Source organism: Propithecus coquereli, unplaced genomic scaffold (assembly GCF_000956105.1).
Source record: "Propithecus coquereli isolate 6110/MARCELLA unplaced genomic scaffold, Pcoq_1.0 Scaffold3, whole genome shotgun sequence".
NCBI classification, from domain to species: domain Eukaryota; kingdom Metazoa; phylum Chordata; class Mammalia; order Primates; family Indriidae; genus Propithecus; species Propithecus coquereli.
In genome coordinates this window covers 11,156,154-11,179,521 of record NW_012148618.1, presented here as the reverse complement: position 1 = coordinate 11,179,521, position 23,368 = coordinate 11,156,154, and the positions used below count along the sequence as shown (strand labels likewise).

The 23,368-nt window shown below is 40.5% G+C and overlaps 1 protein-coding gene across 1 annotated transcript in view; it reads right to left on the bottom strand.

Annotated features, from left to right (window-relative positions):
• The window catches only part of EIF2AK4 (eukaryotic translation initiation factor 2 alpha kinase 4), a 91,766-nt gene extending 70,806 nt beyond the window's left edge, over positions 1–20,960 (bottom strand). The window contains exons 1-5 of the mRNA XM_012649490.1: positions 20,751–20,960; positions 11,340–11,452; positions 7,545–7,647; positions 2,141–2,293; positions 52–132 (exon numbers count right to left, since the gene is read on the bottom strand). Of these exons, the coding sequence (XP_012504944.1) occupies positions 52–132; positions 2,141–2,293; positions 7,545–7,647; positions 11,340–11,452; positions 20,751–20,894 (594 nt within the window). The 5' untranslated portion in view covers positions 20,895–20,960. The remainder of the gene's footprint in view (positions 1–51; positions 133–2,140; positions 2,294–7,544; positions 7,648–11,339; positions 11,453–20,750) is intronic.
• Between the last annotated feature and the right edge of the window lie 2,408 nt (positions 20,961–23,368).

The following is a 23,368-nucleotide window of genomic DNA, read 5'->3' as shown; positions in this document are numbered from 1 at the left end:
TATGTTTTACAAGATGTAAATTATTTTGGTACAGCAGAGTTGATAGAGTACCTGCTTAGCGATTTCTTTCCTTTTTTTCTCTTCTTTGATCTCTTCTTTCCTTCTCTGAATCTCATGAAGGATTTCACGTTGCTGAAATAAAACAAACTACCTTCAAATGCCAATCTCTGAAACGCATAAACATATAAATTCTGGAACCACAGAACATCTTTTGAATTTCAATAACTCAAGCTCTCCTTTCCTAAGAGGTGTGAATATACTGAATCTCAGTCCAAAGTGCAGTTCCATCAGTTTTATCAGAGTTCTTATGTGACAGGCATTCCCATTTAAACAGGTGTTAGGATTGTGTGGGGAGGGGCATTTGCTCTCCACTCTTCATGTTTCCATGTCCAGTGACTTCACTACAGCATACGCTGTTGGCTTATCACTTCTCCTCACACTTGTCTCAGCTGCTGCTCTTTCGTATCTGCCTGTCTGCAGAGAACATGCTGGTCCAGGGCCAGCTCGGTGGAGATGGGCTGCGCCATCGTCAACGCCCAGGCCTGGCGATGGTTCGGATACCACACTCACTTGCCATAGACCTCGACCTGCATTCTCCAATCAGCTTTCCTAGTATTAAAAGTATTTTGATCTCCATCCATTTTTATTAGTCCCCTAAAATTCCAGACTGTAAATATCAAAACTGTTAAGAGACTCACCAAAAACTATACCAGTAATAATACAAAATATTAAAACATACCCCAAGTTATAGCAGTGAACAAGATTGTTAGCTAAATATTCACTATCTTCTAATAAAAATGTGCCCTCCTAAAAACAATGACAATAATAGAAAACTATGGACTCTAAATGATAACTAGGCTATACAATTTAAAGAAGAGATAAGTAACAAAATGAATGAAACCTACAAAGAGTGTTAACGTAAGCACAGGATAAACAAAATAAAGCAGAAAAACAAAACAAAAGAGCCAGGCATAAGAACCTATGAAAAGAAGGAAAAAAAATAAAACCTTAGAACTAACTGTAAGAAATTGTAATACCTATAAGGAACAAACTAGAAAGCTTCATCAACAGATAAAAATAAATGTAGAAACAGTCTTGGATGGGAAGTTTGAATACTCTCAAGACATCAATTCTTCCAAAATGAATATATAAATTTAGTGTAATTTCAATCAAAATGCCAGGGGGATTATTTGTTCTGTTTTGACTTTGAGAAAGCAATCCTACAGTGTGTCTGTAAGAATAAGGGGTAAGAATGGCTGAGGGGGGAAAAAAAAAACACAACACAATGGAAGATGAAGGGACAGGGAAGGGGCCTGACTTGTCAGGTATTAAAACATCATAAAGATACAATAATTCAAAGAGTATGGCAGACACTCAAGGAAAAACCAGATGAACAAAATAGATAACTGACAAATAGAACCTGGTATAGATAAGTAGTTGAAATATATTTTAAAGGAAGCAGTATACATCACTTAATAAAGAATGATTATTTAATAAATGTGTTAAGAAAAGGTCCAGGAAAAAAATAAACTTAGGCTTTTTTTTTTTTTTTTACAACTTGAACCAAAATAAGTTCTAGATAAGTTGATTAAAGGGCTACACAGAAAAAAAATTAAGTTAAAATCAAGAAGGAAATTTAGACCACATATATTATCTTTGATTTAAAGGATTTTTAAAATAAGACAGGAGTTTATATCCTTATGCAAACAGAGTAAAGAAAAAAATACAAATGGTTAGTGAACAAAGATAGTTTATTTCCTGACTTTTGCTACTCATTTGGGCATGAGACACTTGTCTCACACAGGGAAGAAGAAAACAGCCTCCAAAACTCAGTGAATTCCTGCACAGCTGAAGGAGCTCAGAAAGACCACAGGAAGCTTGACTAAATGGCTTCCTTTCTGTCTCTTTTTAAGACCTGGACTAAGAGTTCTAAGGAGCAGCACTGATGTGTGTCAGGAGGGAACTGCTCATAGTATTTTTTAGTTACTCTTGGCACCTCCTCTCACACAAATCTACCTTTCTTCAATCAAATGCTGAGCAAAACATAAATAAAGATAAGTCTGTAGTTAGAGACAGAGTAAAAACCTATAGAAGCTTGCATCCTCCAGGCTGGCCGCCCATGTTGACAAGGGCGTCTCACCTCCTGCTCCTCCTTCCGCTTGGCTTCCAACAGCCTCTGCTGCTCCTCCTGAGCTCGCCTTTTCAGCATCTCTTCATGGAAAGACTTGGGAGGGGGCTTGTTATGCTCGCTGAGAAATGACTGTACGTAGTAAGCCAGTTCAAATATCATCACCTAAATGTGTAAACAAAAACCAACCACAAATGAGCAAATAATGGGAAGGCGTGGCCCAAAGAGGAGATTCTATGGAACCGCAAAACGAGCTAGCAGTCAGAGACCCACTTACAATACCAATACCTTTTTTTTTTTTGAGACACAGTCTCTGTTGCCCACCCAGGCTGGAGCACAGTGGCCTCCTAATATAGCTCACTGCAGCCTCCAACTCTCAGGCTCAAGCAATCCTCCTGCTTCAGCCTTCCAAGTAGCTGGGCGCGCACCGCCATGCTGGCTAATTGTTAGACATTTTTTGTAGAGACGGGATCTTGCCCTTGCTCAGGCTCGTCTCGAGTTCCTGGCCTCAAGTGATCCCCTCGCCTCAGCCTCCCAAAGCGCTAGGATTACAGGCTTGAGCCACTGTGCCTGGCCCCATTACTCATTTTGATACAACACATTCTGAATTAGGTACGATGCAATCACAGCAGGAAAAAGCTTTTAAAGGGCTCGCTGCAGTGTGTTGCTACCAAGACAAATCACTACCTAGGTGAATATAAAGTTTCACTTTTCTTTTGTAGACCTATTCAACTTACTGGCATTTTCTGTATAATAAATACAATATTTTTTCTGTACAAATAAATCTGATAAAATATTTAAGAGCATATGAATGTAAAAGCTACTTTCCCAACTAGGAAACCTGTCTACATGACAGCTGAGCAGACAAGACTCAGTGCTAACATCAGCGCATTCATCTGCCCACACAGCATACTGAAAACATTCTATTGAGAGTACAGAAGCAAATATTTAAAGGCCTTACTATCTCCCTGCTAGTAATGGGCCGGTAGGAGGCTGATCAATACTTAGAAAGTTACTTCATTTCCACTTAGGAAAGTGTTCACTGAACCAGGAAGAAAAAGGCCTCAGACATTCCTTAAGTGAACACGGGAAGCCGCTTTCCCCTACCCCTAGAAGGCATAAATCATTCCTGGGGTGGTAAATGAATAGAACAAGCGTTTCTCAGACCCCACACTGACCAGTTACCCAACCCCAAAGAGGGGAAGAGTGCCAACTTTTACAGATAAGGAACATGACACTGAGATTTCTTTTCTCTCAATTACAGTGAAGCAATTTGAAATTCTCATTTTATGTTCAAAATAGTTTCTAAAGGGACTTAAAAGAGTGGTAAATAATAATAGGAGTCATTGTACACAGAATATAAAGTTAGTCCATTTAATATTCTACTTTTCTCTTAGGGAATAAATACAAAGAAAAGCTCTTGTTGGGTGAAGTTAATGTGTTTTTTCTTATCTCAGAAGCTGCGGTATTTACTGGATATATTTCAATTTAGAGTTGAGAAACACCAGTCTAGATAAGGCCTAAGAGGCAAGTTTTCCTAAGAAAAGGTCTAAGGAAAGATGGAAAAGGAGGCAGTTTCCATTTTGTCAAAGAGAAACCACTTCTCACCCAGACAGGAAGCAGGAGCCAAGCTGGGGGGGACGGTCTTTCTATGGATCGCCTTAATTTCTTAGTGTTTTCTGACATATAAATCTGACAAAACTTGTAAGACTGGATGAAAATAACTACTTTCTAAACTGGCTCTTGCCTCTCCCTCCCTCCATGCTGCAGGGCTGTGTTGCTTCCCTCAGGCCTCTGCTCAAATCCTAAGGCCTCTCCTGAACTCCTCCTAAAAACAGCCACTCCACCATCACTCTCCAGACCTCGCACCCTGACTTCTCCCAGCACATGGAGCTGCCTGATTTGTCGTACAGTTGCTCTCTGTCTGGTGCCCTCACAGTGTGGCCTAATGGTTTGCTCACTGCAGTTTCCCACTGCTGGAACAGTGAGCATCTGGCACATGGCTGACAGGTGATAAATATTTGTTGGATAATCAATAAAAAAAAATGAATTTGACTTTACTAATTTTGAAAAATACAGTACACGTAAGTTTACTTTTACATGACTGATAAAGAACTGCTACACAGATTAAAAATCATTTGGAGGCAATTAGAAGTGATTAAGAACAAGCTGTTTTGAGTACCTATTCCCATTCAAATAATTAAATGACTCATTATTTTATAAGTCTGGTATCAGTGAATGCTTCACCACAATGAATTCCTAAGCCGCACTGTAACATCTAATTATACTGCATTTTATTTGAAAATACAAATAACTTCTTTAGAATTATGTATATTTTACACTTCCTAGTATTTCAGACTTAAACGAATTTAAGACAAACAAGAACAGTGATTTGCATGGTACATTTGCATATTTAATGCCCTTTCAAATCTCATTACGTGGAGATGACTGAGATGAATGCTAGTACAGGCACACCTCAGAGACACCGTGGGTTCGGTTTCAGATCTCTGCAATAAAGTAAATATTGCAATAAAGCAATTTTCTCTAATTTTTTAGTTTCCCAGTGCATGTGAATTATGTTTCCACTATTATGTGTGCAATAGCATTATGTCTAAAAAAACAATGTATATACCTTAATTTAAAAATACTTTGTTGGCCGGGCACAGTGGCTCACGCCTGTAATCTTAGCACTCTGGGAGGCCGAGGTGGGTGGATTGTTTGAGCTCAGGAGTTCGAAACCAGCCTGAGCAAGAGCGAGACCCCGTCTCTACTAAAAATAGAAAGAAATTAATCAGACAACTAAAAATATATAGAAAAAATTAGCCGGGCATGGTGGCGCATGCCTGTAGTCCCAGCTACTCGGGAGGCCGAGGCAGAAGGATTGCTTGATCCCAGGAGTGTGAGGTTGCTGTGAGCTAGGCTGACGCCACGGCACTCACCTACCCATGTTGTGGAAGATTATCAGCTTAAGTAAAAGTCTAATGATTTAAATGTTGATATCATTTAAAATAAATCTTCCCAGAAATGTCTAGAACAATGTTTGGCCAAATATCTGGGCCCATGGCTTAGCCAAGTTGATACATAAAATTAACCATCACAACATTTATTAGAACAGCTAAAATTACAAAAAAAATAGTGACAACATCAAATGCTGGCCAAGTATATGGAGAAACTGGACCATTCATATATTGCTGGTGGGAATATAAAGTGGTTCAGCCAATTTGGAAAAGATTGGCAGCTTCCTAAAAAACTAAACATGCAACTGCCATATGCCCACGATTTCACTCCTGGGCATTTATCCCAGAGAAATGAAAACTTATGCTTACACACAAAAACCTGCATATGAATGTTTACAGCAGCTTTATTTGTAATAGCCAAAAAACAGAACAATCTAGATGTCTTTCACCTCGTGAATGGTTAAACAAACAGTGGTAATTCTATACCTTGGTATACTACTCGGCTACAAAAACTAACAGCTATTGAGACATGCAACAGCCTGGATAAATCTCTAGGAAATTATGCTGAGTGAAAAATGCCAATCCCAAAGTGTTACATACTGTGTGACTAACCTATACAACATCCTTGAAATGACAAAATTATAGAAATGGAGAACAGATTAGTGGTTGCCAGGTATGTAGGAAAAGGTGGGGGTACCAGGGGTGGCTAGAGAAGAGCAACCTGAGAGATGCTTGGGGTGAGGGACACTTCTGTTTCTCAACTGTATTGATGTCAATATCCTGGTTACATATTGTACTACAGCATTGCACAATGTTACCAGTGGGCAAACTGGGCAAAAGGTGCATGGGATCTTTATGATTTCCTACAATACATGTATAAATATATAATTGTCATAAAATAAAAAGTTTAATTTAAAATACAGTTAAAAAACTGAAATCATAAATCATGAATCTAAGAAACTAGAGGATTTTCTGTAGCTGAATTTTCAATATAACTCTATATTATTAATACTTTTTAGTTAGACATTAGAGTCCCCTTACACTAGGAAGAACTTGAGAATAACTCCCAAGGCCTAGTTTTTTATTCAGGCTGTTCTAGAATCACTTTCTGTACCTCATTAATCACTGAAGGTCTTGGAAACATCAACTTAAGTGGAACACAATTTATATAGCCAAAAGGTACTTCATGGATTGCACTGTGATTCACTGTGTTATAAAATGTAAGTGCCTTTGTATGAGGTGAATGTTACCTTTGGTTAGAGGAGGCAGCCTAGGGCTGCCTAGGCAAAAACACTTGAGTGCTTTATACAGAAATAAGGAAAAGATGGATTGCACTCAGAGGGAATTGGTCTGGCTTAGGGAAAGCATAGTAATAGTCTACCCCCGAAGTCACCTAGTCTTGCTCTCCAGAGAGAGTTCTGCCGCCAAAGGAGAACTCATACGTAGACTGTGATGTTCAAAAGATTAAAAAAGAATCAGTGCTGAACTCAGCATAAATGCTTAGGTGTAGAACAGACATTAAAGAAGTCAAATATGTGGCCAATTAAGGAAAACAACGAATTCTGATATGCAAAAGAAAGAGGTGGCAAAGTTTGGTCAGAAATCACTTGTCTGCAAACATTTCCCACCATAAAGATCCAAGTCAAGATCAGGTCACAATGCCAGGTCCAAACTGTGTAAAAAGTACCGTCAAGTTCACATCGACTGTTTTCAGAAAAATTCTCAAGCTTCAAGAGTACCATCTATAGATACTCTATGAGCTGTATTTCAAAAACTCTCCCAAATCAATAGAAATAACAATGTTTTCCTTTGTACACAGCAATAAGAAATAAAATATTCTAGTCAAAATTGGATCTGAGGTGCAATGGGACAGCCTTTAAGCCAGCAGTCCCCAGCCTTTTTGGCACCAGGGACTGGTTTTATGGAAGACAATTTTTCCACGGACAGGTGGGTGGCACGGTGGGTGGGGGAGAGGGGATGGTTTGGTTTTAGGATGATTCAAGCACATTACATTTATTGTGCAGTCAAACCTCTCTGCTAATGATAATCTGTATTTGCAGCCGCTCCCCAGTGCTAACATCACCACCTCAGCTCCACCTCAATCAACAGGTGTTAGATTCTCAAAAGGAGCGCGCAACCTAGATTCCCTCACATGCACAGTTTAGAGTTCCGCTCCTATGAGAATCTAATGCTGCCGCTGATCTGACAGGAGGCGGAGCTTATGTGGTGATGCGAGTGATGGGGAGTGGCTGTAAATACAGATGAAGCTTCACTCGCTCACCCATTGCTCTCCTCCTGCTGTGTGCCTGGTTCCTAACAGGCCACGGACTGGTACTGGTCCACAGCCCAGGGGTTGCAGACCACAGCTTTAAGCCACAGAAAAGGCAGGAAGGCAAATGCTGGTGAGCATGATAGAGATTTTTACTGTCCTCTTTTAATTCCAGTTTAACAAGTCTTACCTCCCCACATTGTTTTTTGGCTAGTTCTTCCAGGCGGGATTTTAACAAATTAACACTTTCATGTGACAGACCTTTGGCATTCTTTAAGTCTATTTCAGGAACTCTGGAAAAGAAAAAATTAAAAAAAGGAGTTACTCCACAAAGTATAGCCTGTTTGTATTAATATTGGCTAGGTTCCAAGCACTCTAGGCCTGAGGATTTCACACAGACCTCATGTGTGAACAATCCCAGCAACAGTTCCCTTAATCTCGAAAGGATTTCAACTGTATTGCAGCAACTACAGTTGACACGATGCTCAACATGGAGTCACCTGCACCCTGTGGGGACAAAGTAGATTGGGCAAAGTGTTTGGTGTTGGCGGTCAGGCGCCCTACTCCCCCAGGCGATCCAGACTGACCATGCTTGATCCGCTAGCTTTCAGCTTTACAATCTGATTAAAATTTTCCCACATCAATTAGTATTTATTGCCTCTGACTTGCCCTGATCCCCAACTCTTGGTTTCTTCTCCAAGAAAAAAAAAAAAAATCATTCCGGCTGTGTCTGACTCCGTCTAGCAACTTAACCATGTATTCCCTTGTATGGTAATTCTCGACCCTGGCTTGCAACCAACGTCAATTAACCTAGCTTTGATAGCTCATGAGCAAGTCCAAGCACTCTGTACCTGTTCGTGTGCTCTACCTTAAAGCAGAACGAGAATAACCAAGCAAGACGGAGCCCCAGCGACCTACCTAGTATTCCCACAACGAACTGTGTCCCACTCACTCTGATTGTAAACAGGTGGAAATGCTCACTCCACGTGTGTAAGTCCAGTCATGCACACACTGCAAACTGCCTGTTTCAACGGTGTGTAATTCATGCTCCTCTTCATCCCTGAGAGCTCATCTAAGTCAACATTTTCTACTCAATAATATCACACAACCAGCCCTCAAGTTTCCTTTTATACCCAACCAATAAATATCCAATAACAACTCTCTGCGATTAAACAGAATTTATTTAATTTTACTCAAGTGGAGATGATTCATATTTCCTCCCAAGCATTTCTGAGTAATTCATGGTATTTTACCTCAGTGAAGCCCGGATGAGTCACCTATCTCTGCATCCTCTCAATGCTTCGATGTGATGGATTCTACAATTGTTATCTACTTGGATACATGGATGTCTGAGAATAGGAAAGCCGTGTATAGTCCTGAGTCCCTGTATGGTCCACCTGACCCACCATTCTCTCTCACACAGTGCCATTAAGGACTATTTGGCAGAAAAGCAAAGTTTTCCTGTATCGTATCATTTCAGAAGGATAAGAATGTCCCCCAAATCAAGTTTTATATAATTATTTTTTAATTAAGCAATCATTATACAGCAATGTTAACAAAATGGTGAAAAATTTATCTATAAAACTAATTAAGTAAACTTTAAAGAAATTTCCTAATATTCTCTTTATGTCCTTGCCACATATTCATAATTTATGCTTACTTTTTTACTTTTACTTTTTATAAGCATTTCCATGTTGTTTTAAAAACATCATCCCATAGTACTTTCATCACATGGACACATCAAGATTTACCTGAACAGTTCTCTAGTGTAGTGGTTCTTAATCGGGGACAATCTTGGCCCCTAGGGGACAACTGTCAATGTCTGAAGACTTTTTTGGTTTTTGCAACCTGAGGAGAAAGGTACTCCTGGCATCTAGGAGGTCGAGGTCCGGGATGCTGCTGAACATCCTAGAGAGCACAGGGCAGCCCCACGACAAGAACTATCCACCCAAAATGTCAGTGGTGCCAAGGTGGAGAAACCTCGCTCTAGTGTTTGACATTTAGACTGCTTCCAATTTCTTTACTTTCATAAATAATGCTACAATTAACATTATAGTACTTATATATCCAAATTTTTCTCTATTTTGATTTTTCAAGAATATTTTGAGTTCTTGAGGCTAAGGCATAACAAAAAATATATATTTGGTCTTTGACCCCAATTCCTGGCACAGAGCTCCTATCACCCTTGGAATTTCCTGAGTGACAGGGGTGAGAGGAACATCTTATATTATTCCTAACAAACCCCTTTCAACCATACCAAAGTTAGTGCTAATGAGGTAACTCTGACTGGTGTCTGGATAGCTTCAGCATGGGGGCTGGGCATCAGAAAGACCAAGCCTTGATCACAGGGTGAGAAACGTCGGCCCCACCCCAGACCTTTGGGGAGGAGAGGGGGCTGGAGATTGAGTTCAATCACCAGTGGCCAAAGATTTAATTAATCAGTCATGCCTACATGACGAAACCTCTATAAAAACCCCTAAATGACAGGGTTCAGGGAGATTCTGGGTTGGCAAACACACAGAGGAGCGGGAGGGCGGCAGGCCTGGAGAGGGCATAGAAGCTCCGTGCCCCTCCCCACACACCTTGCCCTCCACATCTCTTCCACTTGGCTGTTCCAGAGCTGCATCGTGTATAACAAACCATTAAATGTAAGTAAAGTATTTTCCCGAGTTCTGTGAGTCATTACAGCAAATTATCCAACCTGAGGGGGCTGTGGGAAACTCAAAATTTACACCCAGAATTTACAGGTCAGAAGTACCGGGACTTGCAACTGGCAAGTGGGGGCAATCTTGTGGGACTGAGCGCTTAATCTGCGGGGTCTGCGTGAACTACGGACTGTCAGTGTCAGAACTGAACTGAACTGCTGGGCACCACGTAGTGCTAGGAAAGACACCATGTATTTGGTGTCAGGCATAAAAAAAACCTAGAGAGGCACTGTCTTAATTTTCTTTCATAAATTTAATTACTTTTTTTCATTAATTAATGTTTTACATATCTACTATACACACTTTCAGTACAGTACTGGGGGCCAAGGGGGGTTACTGACTTCAAGGAGCTCAGTTTTGACCTATCTGTATTTTCATATCTGCCATCACCTCTTAGGGTACCAAATTCCGTACATTACCACCCACTGTGTAAAGCAGTGCTTCCTTTTATTTGCCACTTCCCTTCTCAAAAGCCTTCACTGGTTCCCTGCACTATCTGTTCAAACCATTTGACATCATCCAGGCCAATTTGCCTTGCCACGAGGAATGTCTGGGGAAAGATCACATGGAATATACATGATACTTCAAGAACAGACCATTGGAGTGCTGACGGCTAACACTTTGGCTTTAACCAGTGATTCCCAATCAGAGGTAACATCACCTTCAGGGCCAGTTTGGGAATACGTGGGGTTTTGTTGTTGTCTCAATGACTGGAGAACACTCCTGGCATCAGTGGGTAAGGGCCTGGGATGCTAATGTCCTTGGGACAGCCCTGCAAAAGGCAGACCTGCCTGTCACAGTGCCCCATGGAGAAGCACAGCAACTTTGAACACTCCTCTACTCTAGGCAGTGGGCAGTAAATGGTCATGTTGGGCACAGAAGTGTACTGAATTTCTAACACCAATTATACGTTAAACCTTAAGTACACAGTGCTTTCAATAGTCACCATGCCTTTATCCTTCTCTTCTAGATTTTTCCTCCTCCTAGTTTATGAAGAATTAAGTAAACAAAGTTAACATGTCAGAAGAAGCGAACAAGTAGTCACTGAGCAAATATTAATATCTATAGTGACAATTCTATGTATAAACAGACTCTAAACAAGACAGGTTTCACGAAAACATCTATTGTTGATGTAGTTTCGTTGAAATACAGGTGATAGGAAATGAAATTTAATGTGGAATGGGGGCAGGAAGGAGGAAATACTATTAATGTCAATCGATTCCTATGTTGTCAGAACAGAAAACTGAAATTACATCGAAGTTATTTATAAATGTACTCACACATCTGGATAGGTAGGCGGGCATTTAACCCTCAACTCCACTTTTACATAAACTTCTTCACCAGTTAGGCCTCGAGGGTACAGAATTAAATTGATTTCAGGGGGCTCTTTGATCTAAAAGAGAAAACAGAAAATTTAATTTTTTTTTTTTTGGATAGCAAACCATCAACAATTAAGATAATGATCATCTTAGCTCAAAAGTTCAACTTTTAAAATATTATGTATAATTACGTTTTACATAGGTGTTTAGGAATATTTTCCAAAAGCATGGTTTAAAGATTCCAGAGAAAATGCATTTTCCTTTTCAAAGTTATCTAAGAGTGAACCAAAATGTTCCACTTAGCTTCTGTTCATTCAAATGTTATGGAGTGCCAATTATGTGCTGGGTACTGCCCTGGGGGCTGGGAGTACGGGGGTAAATTTAGACAGACATAGTCCCAACTAGCTGATACAAACTAGAAGACAAATGAGTAATTTAAAATAGCGATGAGTGCTGTAAAGAAAATAGAGTAAGGGGACATAGTAATGGGAGAGAAGATATCTAGACAGGTAGGTTAAGGAAGGTCTCTGAGCAGGGGAGATTTGAATTGAGATTTGAATACTGAGATATTAACAAGTGAAAACACTTGACTAGAGATATCTGATAGCTCTCATAAAATTGTATGTTTTCAATCAATTGTTTTTTACCGAATCACCAAATACTCTGTTGTTCTTTAAGTTATTTATACACACTTTTTCCAAAAAGGATTTGAAGCAGTTTATATTATATGTAGCTAATGAAAAGGAGAGGCTGAGGGGAAAAATAATTACTGAGCACTCCTGTGGTTCAGGCTAGTTACCAGCTCTGCAAGGTGGGTGCCATCTCCATTTTACAGACACAGAAGCCCAGGCTCAGGGAATTTAAAATTCTTGCCCACAGATACACAGTGCCAGAGCTGGAATTCAAACCTAGCTTGAACTCTAAAACCTGTGTCTCTTTCATAAGCCACTCACTCCTTTATTATGCCAATCCTGCTGATTCAGCCTTAACTTCTTCTCTGAACATCCAGGTAGCCAAGGCAAAAAGAGAAATGTAACATTAACAGAAAGGAGAAAGCCTAAACATTCTTTTAGGGGCAAGAAAGTACTTAGCAACACTAAATTCTAACAAATTTATAACGTAAACCTTACATGCGGTACCCTGAATCATATAATAAACAATGTTCTCATCTACGTGTATGAAATCTATAGTATCAGTTTTTATATGGTTTTATAATAATCCTTGATAAAAGCTGGGAGTCCTCCAGTAAAGCGTAATTCCGTGAACGTGGTCCATGAGGCCTTTCATCCACTCATTCACCCACCGCACATACATCACCCACACTGTTGAGCACTGACTCTGTCAGGCGCTGTGCTTAGTCCATGGAGCTGAGAAACAGACGTAGTTTCAGCTCTCATGGAACTTCGGTCTGATAGGGGAAAACAAACATAACAAATGTGTAAGTGCAAGTTGAAAAGTGTGTTAAAGAGAGGCCAGGCACAGTGGCTCATGCCTGTAATCCCAGTACTTTGGGGAGGCCAAGGTGGGAGAATTGCTTGAGGCCAGGAGTTCCAAACCAGCCTGGGCAACATAGCAAGACTCCATCTCTACAAAAAAAAAAAAATAAATAATAAGAAAACTTAGCCAGGCATGGCACCCTTATAGTCCCAGCTACTTGGGAGGCTGAGGCAGGAGAATTGCTTGAGCCCAGGATTTGAAGCTATGATCTTCAAAAAGAAACTGTGTTGAAGAGATGATGTGGTGCTCTACTTAGAGAATGATCCAGGGGGTGGGCATAAGGGAACATATTTCAATGTGGTCATTAGAGAAGACCTAAGGATGTATAGCATTTATGTTGAAATGAGGCAGAGACCAAGCATTTTAGGCAAAGAAGGAGCATGCAAAGAGACTCAAAAGTGAATCAGAGATTGGTGCATTCCTAAAACCAAAAGGAGGCCTGTATGTCTGGAACGCAGGGTAAAGGGGAGACCAGGTTAAAGCAGGTGTGACAGGGAACAGCTGGATCATGCAGGGCCTTGCTAGAGCGTAAAATATTTGGCAGGATTTTAAGATGGCAATGATACGATCTAACATATGGTTAAAAAGATCACGTTGGCTGCTGAGTAAAGAATGAATGGGGATGAGAAAGAGCAGAAGTCAAAAGCTATTACAACAACCCAGACTATGTTGGTGGCAGAGGAGAGAGAGAGAGAAGGAAGTGGATTTGAGATAGAGCCGGCAGCGACTGGGCTGTGAGGGAGGAAAACAGAAGGTAAGGCCTTGTCACAGATGCCCCGAGGTTGAGGAGGATGAGGACAGGAAGTGCTCACGGCTGAGGTAACATGACTGCAGGTGGCCTTGCTGTGCCCAGGCCCTGGCACGCTGCAGACTGGAGGCAAGGTGACGAGGTGGACATAGCGAGTCTAAAGAACTCTCTCAAGAAGGTCTGGGTATTAAGGGGCACAGCGAATGGGGTCACAGATGGAGAGGGATGTGAAATCAAGGAAGGAATTTGTTTTGTTCTGCTCTTAAAGATGGGAGATACGTGAGGACGCTGATGGGAATGTTACAGAAGAATGGGAAAGATGTGAAATTTGGATCTGAAGCAGCAAAACCCTTCGGAGGGCAGAAGGCCACGGATCCTGGACACAACGGAGACAGCTGGACTTTGACAGGAGGAGGGGCTCTTATTCTAGAGTAACAGGAGGACGTGAGAGGAAAAGCAGGTGCAGGAGCTGGTGGGTTTCTGCAGAGGAGCCTCAGGGGGCAAGGGTGAGACTCAACAAGCTCCAGGCCTCCTGCTTCCCTCTCATCCACAGCAGGCCAGCTCTCATGACTTTCCGCATCAGATGGAATTTAGCACAGGAAGCATTTAGCTGCTAAGAGTAGCTAAAATATTTAGTTGCTTAGAAGGAAATGAAAAACTATTGCCATGATCAGTATCCTTAAATAGCCTCACTTTAAAAAAAATTTTATCATGGAAATGTTCAAAAGCAGAGATAATAGTATAAGGAACTCCCTATACCTGCCACCTAGTTTCAAGAATTACCAATTTATAGCCAATCTTGTTTACCTTGTGTTGCTCCTCCTCTCAGCCACCACCTTGGATTATTCTGAAGTATTAATAAATCCTACCAACCAGTCTTTGCCTGTGTTATTGTTCTTCATTTCCTAACAACAATCCAGTGAAAGACTATAGATCTACATTTTAGAGATGTAAAAACTAAGAGAAAGGCTAGTGAGACTCAAGACAAAATTTTACCAGTGCTTTCTTGTCTCATAAGCCGTAGTTTTGGAAAGATATTATGATCATCAATTTATAATTTATTTTGTCAAGAAAATACTTTTTTGCTACCTCTTTACTGTATATCACTTTAGAAAATACAACTATTTTAATACCAAAAGTATAAGGAAGTACAAAATTCTCAGAATAGAACAGTCTTACCTAAGAAAGGTCAATTTATTTTATACAAATCTACCTTCACCTACACGTTATTCTGCCTTTCATTTTCTAATTTAGCTATTAACCAGTGAAAACTTTATGTCAGAACAGCAAAGAGGAACAGTACTCAAAATCCACATTGACTAACATAGCTTAAGAGAGGCAAAAGAAACAGTAAGGGAAGAAAAGGGGAAATGCATACAGATGGTCTTCTTAAAGTAAAATATTCAAGACCTGGCAGGTCTGCTGTGAAAAAGTTAAGTCAAGATGATAAAATGCAAGCACCGCACCTAGGAGCAATAGCAGATTTTCTGTTTTTGAAGCTATAAAATTGGAGTAGCCCTCTATAGTTGGAAGCAGTAAGAAGCATGTAAATATAAGTAGAACTACAATTATCAATTATTGCATTTGTAGTTTCTAGTTGTATTACATAACTACAAATGCAAATCAAAGGATAGGCCTTTCTTGGACAGAAAAGAGCTTGCGACAAACACATAGATAATACACAACACGCGCCACACCAGGTGAGTTACCGCTGCCTGTGTACGATAACAAATGTGGTTTAACATTCCCTTTTATCTTTATTTAGCAAGCCAAGAGTGTATATGAATGAAATTAAACTTCTTGGGATATGGTACTGGGAGGCCATGACTTTATGCCCAGAGGCACTGGAACAGGAAGCAATCTTCAGCAAACAGCGGCCTATTGGGGGACTACACATTTGAAGGTAGTTGTTAGTTAGAGGGAATGCTTAATAAAGCACAATGAATCCTGTTAAGGATTTCTGGCAAGTATCAGGGATATTTTCTGTCACATGCAGCTAAACTTAATTCTAACCATTACAGGCTCACAGTAAAAAACGAAAAACAAAAAACAGAAAACAAACCGCCCAGAAACCTACTCAGGGAATAACACTTTCAGAGATAAGAGCAGAATATCTGCTAGGCTTTCTCAAGCAAACTGAAAGGATTCTCAACATGGTGATTCCCAATATGGTGAAGAGGCTTTTATGCAAGACATGTTTAGGATACAAACATTACCTTATATTGGGGCATTCAAGCACTTGTGGAGGTGAATAGGGTTTGATTAAAAAGTTTAACAATCAAGATGTAACTGGAAATGGGCTGGGGTAGGGCCTCCTTTGTTTAGAAGTCAAATGGTCATTAGAATTCAGTGTTGATAAAATCTTTGACTTAATCTGCACAAGGAAATAACGAATTCCTGAAACATTTGCAGGTAAATAAACACAAAGTAAGGGGTAACCAAAAATTTCTGAAAGCACTAAAGAAGAGGAAAACACAATGCAGTGTGTATGAGCTAGAAAATATACAAAGTCCTGCATGAGAAAAAATATATTTGTTTTGAAGACTGAGCATGCAAGTAACATGAAAGCAAAATAGTAAGTAGTCAAGGAAAGAAGGCCATATAGTAACAAATGAATTAAATTTGCTTTTTAATAGGATCATGAAGTTGAATACTCTCCTGAAACTGTTCTAAAATAGCCAAACAAATCATCAAACATATAAAAAGGAAAAGAATGATGCAAATTCACCCCAAAACATAGGAGAGGTAATGCTCATTTGGAACTTAGCTCCCGACCCCCACCCCCTGCCTCCCAAAAAGAAATAAAAAGCATCAGCTCATCAAGAAACAAAACCAGCCAAGGATCTTAAAATAACCCAAGGATTAGGAAGGAACCTTGGGGACCCTCTTTTCAGCAAAACACACACCCCATGGAGGAGGCCCCAACTGAAGCCTCAGAAATCCCTGTTGCTGGTCCAAATGTGCTTCTTTCAGACACTTCCTAACACTCAAGCCCAACAAAACAAACTGGTTTAAGCATGTGTCTATATCTGTTAAAAGTATTGAAGGGAAGGATAAAAACTGATCAGCCACTTCACACGGCTGCAAATCTTGGGTTCTAAGATTCAAAGGGTTGACGGTCAATGACAGCCCCATGATTAAACGTCACTGGTTTACAAGAAAAGCAGCAGAGTGAGCATGAAGTTTGGGAAATTAATTTAAAATGTTACACAATTTTCCATTGCATAACAGTGTGAATATATTTAACAATACCAAATTGCACATTTAAAAATGGTTAAGACGGTAAATTTTATGTTTAGTGTTTTTTCCCACAATTATTTTTTGAAAACAGTTACACAACAATTCAAATCACTTTCAGGTGATTGGTCTAGCATTGTTACCTGGGTTGCTACTACTCATTCTCCTTGAATGTGATGGCAAGACTTTACTTAACATGGCCTCTGTTCTCACCTGCTCCAGATCCCCTCAAGTGTTGTTTGAAACACAGGCAAGAAACTAGTCTGTGTGAAAATATAACCAATCCAGAAATAAAGCACCATAGAGAAGCTAGATAATTTGGGCAGGACTTCGTTTTTAAGCCTATGAAGAAGCCAAAAAATAAAAATGATAGTAAAAGCTCAAAAATGCTAATAGCGAAAGCCCAGAAAATGGAAATTAGATAACATTCTTCTAGAGTTTATGTTAAATGCTTTATTGACTTTTCTAAATGAATGAATACTAAAATGAATATATCTAAAAATGAATACTTTCTGTAACTGACCTTGTAAAAATCACCAAGTTTATTCATCTTCTGTTCTCAAGTAATCTGTCAAGCTGCTGAGAATTTTTAAAATGCTAGATGCCTTAAAGTTTAATAATAACTTACAGCTCCATTTTAAACAAACATTAAAATATTCAGAATGTGAATACATTAAATACATGTAATATTATTCTAATAAAAATGCCAACAGAATTTTCTGAACCAGGCAAGCTGATTGTAAAATTCACATTCTTTGGAAACTGAGATGGGAGGATCACTTGAGCCCAGGAGTTTGAGGTGTAGTGCCTGTGAATAGCCACTGCACTCCAGCCAGGGAACATAGTGAGACCCTGTCTCTAAATAAATAAATTTAAATTTAAAAAAAGCTCAAATGGAAAAACTAAAGTAAAACTAGTCAAGAAAATTCTGTAAAGTAAACCACACTAAATACTAAGGCTTGTTATAAACCTTCTGTAATTAAAGCAATGTGGTAGTGGTGCTTAAATAGATTAACGGGATAGAATACAGTCAAGAAATACACCTAAATACATTTGGGAATTATTTCACTCAACAACAATTTTTGAGAGTTTTTTTTTTTTTTTTAAACCAGGCACTGAGGATGTAGGAGTGAACAAATACACGAACCGTGTCATATAATGTAAAGGGAGGATCTCAAATTAGAGGAAAAGAATGAAAAACTCAATCACCTGTGTTTATCTAACTGCCTAGTTGGGGGAGGAGGGGAGGCACACTGGCGGGTGGGGGGTGGCCTAGACTCAGACTTAGATGGAGTTAAGAACTTTTAAAAAAGCTATTTCTATATTTATTTGATGGAAATTTAAAAATGAAGTCATAAAAAAACTTTTAAAACCTCAAAGAATTCATTTTTTTGGTAACACTAGAACAGAGAAGTCTTTTCTAGAAAAGAAGACAAGCCCCAGGGACCATCAAACAAAAAATTGGTCATTTTGGTTCATTTTTTGATTATATAAATTACATAAACATCAAAGTGCATATGGTTAATTAGAAGGAAATACTTGCAATATATGACCCAAAATGTGAATCTTAACATATATGTAGTTCTTACAAACGACTAAGCCAATAGACCACAGAGTGGAAAAACAAATCAAAGAACATGAACAGTTCACAGAAAGAGAAAAATCAATGGTTTACAAAGGTGGTCTACATAATTTATAAATAAAGAAATAAAAATTGAAATGAGATATGTTTCATTTACCTACTGGCAAAGATGAAAAAGTCTGACATATACAATGTTGGTGATTATCTAGGAAAACAAGCACCCTCATACATGACGGGCGAGCCCAGGGACAGAAGCAAGCTTTTTGGAGGGAAGTTTGCAATAGGTATCAAACTATAAAGGAGCAGACCCTTTGCTGATAATGGAAAGCTAGCCAAAATAAGTAAGTTAATAATTTATAACTATCTATAAATTATAGATTATATTTTAAACTAGTGGTGTCTCAACTTTTTTCAAATGCAAAATAATTTTTAGTATGTACGAAAATATTTAGTTATAAATGCTTAGTTAAAATGTTTTATAAATGTTGATTCAAAATGCTAGCTATAAATGATATACTACTAAACTAAAATTTATATTGTAACAAATCCCTCCCAAAAGTTTTAAAAAAATCTGACCTGAATTTATCAGCAGCAAATTTAGTCTGAACTGGTATGAGGTTATTAGTAGTCTTTATTTATCCAGTTCAGTGTGAAATTTGAATATTCATAAATTTCTCTGTGTTTGACTTGGGATGTTGTCCCAGACACTGAGGAATGTGTTAGGTAATGTGTGGAATGTGCACACAAAAAACGTGAACAGGAACACTTTTGAATTCTGAAACCCATCAGGCCTACAGAGTTTTACAAAAAGGATTGTGGCCCTGCATAGCTTTTCCCTGAAGACTGGCAAATAGCAAGTGATGTTAAGTACTCTGATTCATCCCGTGACCATCAGTTACTTGCTTGCAGGGCCTGTGAACGTGTTGAGGCCATTTGCCCTGTGCACCACAGACAGCTATTTGAATTCTTCTGCCTATCTTTTATAGTTTTTGCTTTGGTTTGTCTAGTCTTCTATCTTATTATAAGGCCAACAGCTGCAAATTATACCTAAAAGCAGCTTCTTTTTCCCTTTGGTTTTTCTGCAGCCTTAGGAGCTTCTTAACTAAGCTTGTAAAAAGTAAACAAACGGGTTCTGAATGAAGTCTCAGTAGCTTTGCATAGAGTCCAGTGTACACTTCGTAACACCTATTTTGTCTTCTTAATGGGGCTGCTTCCTGGTTTTCAACGTCTGGAAACAGATCACCAGAAACTTATGTTACTATTACAAGCATGCATAAGGGGGATATTTATATGTTTACTATCTCAGGTTAAAAATAAGTCTTGAAATTAAGCACTGAAAAAGTAAGCTACCCAAGGGCAGGGGTTTTTGACCGCTTTGTCCACAGCTGTATTACCAATGCCTAAAACAATATTTAGCGAAGGAAAGAGGAAGTACGTTGGGTTAGAGGGAGAATATTTTGCACTGACAGCTCCAGAAGATGCTATTGCTTCACGAAATCCTGGATGTGTAGATAAGGCAGACGCCGGGAAATGCCAGAATTAAAGGCAGATGAAGGAAGGTAGTACTTTTTAAATGACTGTTTAGAAACATATTAGTTCAGTAGATCAATTCTTCAAGGAAGGGGGAAAAATGTTAGTATCAGCAACTTATAATACGCCTTAACTTCGGACAAAAAGGAAAATAATATTTTAAACTAAATGCCGTTTTAAAAGGTCTAGACTAAGTAAACTCCCTCTCTGTTACAGCTAAGATGAATGTACCCTAAACTCTCAGCCAAATGCCTTAGAAGGTACAGAAGGTTCTTTCATACCAGAAAACACAGTGAGGATGCCTAGGGACTAAAGTAGGAATTACGTGGTGTACAGCTGAGAACACATGAGTGAGACTTGAGAATTCTGATTGAAGGCATAAGGCCTGTTCGAGCGCCCCAAAAGGGTTCCCTGAACAAAGTAGCATCGGGTGCCTAGGAATGCGCTGTTGTGTAATCCTCCAGGGCTTTCAAGAGGGAAAAGGGGGCAAGGTTGGAAGGAGGCAGAGATGTTATGGGGCGTCAGAGAGAATACGAAGCAGTGCCAGGTGAGAGAGAAGCCGACTTGGGGAAAAGGCTGTAGGAGAATTCGGCCCAGGTGGGGGTTCTGGAGACCAGTTGCGGGTGCAAGAACAAAAAGTGAGCAAGGGTGGAATCGGAAGGATGAAAAAGCCTGCGGATCCTAAAGGGGCGGCGCAAGCTGGAGGCGTCAAGGCTTTGGCTGGGGGCCAGGGGAGGCCGGGGAACGCCAGCCCGGGCCGGATGAGCCACGTTCCTACCGGTCCGCGCGCGTGTGGCCGCAGGTCCTGGAAGTCGGCGCCGTAGATGGCCTCCAGGGCTTGCAGCTCGTGGTCCTGTCGCTGCGGGTAGCTCTCCGGAGGCTCGTCCCGGCCGCGCCCGGAGGCCCCTCGGCCCCCAACCATGGCAGCGCTGTGGCCCAGGCAGGGGGGCCGTGCCGCGGCGGCGCTGGGCCCCGGGCGGGCTCCCGGGCGGGGCTCCGTGCCAGCGCCGGGCCTGTGGGCGGGGCTCCGCGCTGGGGACGGGCCTCCGCGCTGGGGACGGGCCTGTGGGCGGGGCTCCACGCTGGGGACGGGCCCGTGGGCGGGGCTCCGCGCTAGGGACGGGATCGTGGGCGGGGCTCCATGCTGTGGGCTGGCTCAGGAGGTTGGAGGAGCCCGGGCGAACGGGGAAGGTAGGCTTTGGTGGGAATGGGAACACAGGAACTGTATGAAAGTAGGAGATCAATCATACCTTTAGGAATGAAAACACCAAGTTGTATAGTTTTCACGGAACAAGTCTCTTTAACAGAAGTGCCTGCTGGATCTCTTCCGCTCTGGCATGGCTAGTGAGAGGAAACTTAAAGGGCTGACTTTGATGGGTTCTCAAGTCACTTATAGTCTCTCACCTTGAACCTTCCAGGAACAAGGCTACTAGGAGTAAAAAATTGTGACCACTACCCTCCTTCTCCCAAGTTTAGTACCATCAAGCTCATCCTGTTAACCATAGATTCAACATTCCATGCGTGTTCTCTGTCTCCTTACATTCCCCAGCTTTGAGGATCTCCAGTACCACCTTGCAATTTCAGCTGAAAAATGTCTTTCCATTCAGACATCTTTAGGAGCTACATTCCCATGAAAAGAATTATGTTCCCTGCCTAGTTCACTTAATGTGAATTTAAGGAGTCTTTGTTATATTCTGCCTTTAATCACATTTTTTCCAATATATAAAATAACCTATCTACCCAGACATTCTCATTGCATTTCATTTTCTTAGTTGCCTACTAATGCCGCATGTCCATTTAGAATATCACATTACCCCAAGCTAGGTTTAAGTGATGTGTTTCTTCTGTCCACCTTGCTTACTTCTACACTGTTCACTAAATAATGATTATGTAGGTATTGTGAACTAAAATAAAATTTTAAGGCTCACCCCCCCACCGGCTGACTAAATGGACCCCCTCATGGCCAAAGGAATATCCTAAAATTAAATTGCCTGCCAGGAGGAAGGAGGTCAGACATGCCTTATCATGCCCCCCCTCCCTTCTTGGTGACATCTCTTGTAACCCATTAACAGGCCTAAGGGTATGCAAGACAAACCTGCAGCTCCTCAATTTACACAACAAATCTATGTCCAGTGGCTTATCTCTGATAAAGAGTTCCTTATGTTGAAACATTCCAAGCCTTTAGGCAAAGCTTCATGTCTTTAACCAATTATAAGCCAAAGAATCTTTAAACCCACCTATAACCTGTAACCCCCCCCCCCCTTCAAGATGGCCCACCTTTTCGGGCCAAACCAATGTATGCCTCCCACGTATTGATTTATAACTTTACCTGTAACCCCTGTCTCCCTGAAATGTATAAAACCAAACTGTAACCCAACCTCTGCAGTCCACTTGCTCTAGGCCTCTTGGGCGTGTCTCTGGGTCATGGTCCTCAAATTTGGCTCAGAGTAAATCTCTTAAAAATTGCTTTACAGAGTTTGGTCTTTTTTTCCGTTGACAGTATCTTACTATCATCTATCTACTTAGTTCTGGCCAGATTACACAAATGTACTAGCTTTACCCAAGGCCACTTTAAACAATCTCCTTCCCTCCACTGGGGACCTGTTCCTTTTCCAGTGATCCCGACTAGGTAAATGGTACCACACTACTAAGTGTGATTCTGGATTCCTTTCTTTCAACTCTCACATCCAGAGAGTCACTATTTCTTCAGTCCATCTACTACATTCCAGCCCATTGCCACTAACTTAGTTCAGGCCACCACCACCTCTTCCTTGGATGACTTCAGTGGCTCTCTAACCAGTCAGTGTCTTCATTCTTGCTTCACATTAAGCCATTCTTCCTACTGCAGAGGAATGTTCTAATTCATAAATATGACCATATCACTCCAATCCTTAAAATTCTTCCATTTCTCCATTGGTCTTTTTATTTTTTTTTTATTTTTATTTTTTTTGAGACAGAGTCTCACTCTTTTGCCCAGGCTAGAGTGAGTGCCGTGGCGTCAGCCTAGCTCATAGCAACCTCAAACTCCTGGGCTCAAGCGATCCTTCTGCCTCAGCCTCCCAAGTAGCTGGGACTACAGGCATGCGCCACCATGCCCGGCTAATTTCTCTATATATTTTTAGTTGTCCAATTAATTTCTTTCTATTTTTAGTAGAGACGGGGGTCTCGCTCTTGCTCAGGCTGGTTTCGAACTCCTGAGCTCAAACAATCCGCCCACCTCGGCCTCCCAGAGAGCTAGGATTACAGGCGTGAGCCACTGCGCTGGGCTGGTCTTTTTATTTTTTTAAAAAAACTCTCTAATTATGGAAATTTCAAACATACATGAAAGTAGAGAAAATATGATAATAAACTACCCTGTACTCATCACTCAGCTCCAACAATTATAGTTATCTTGCC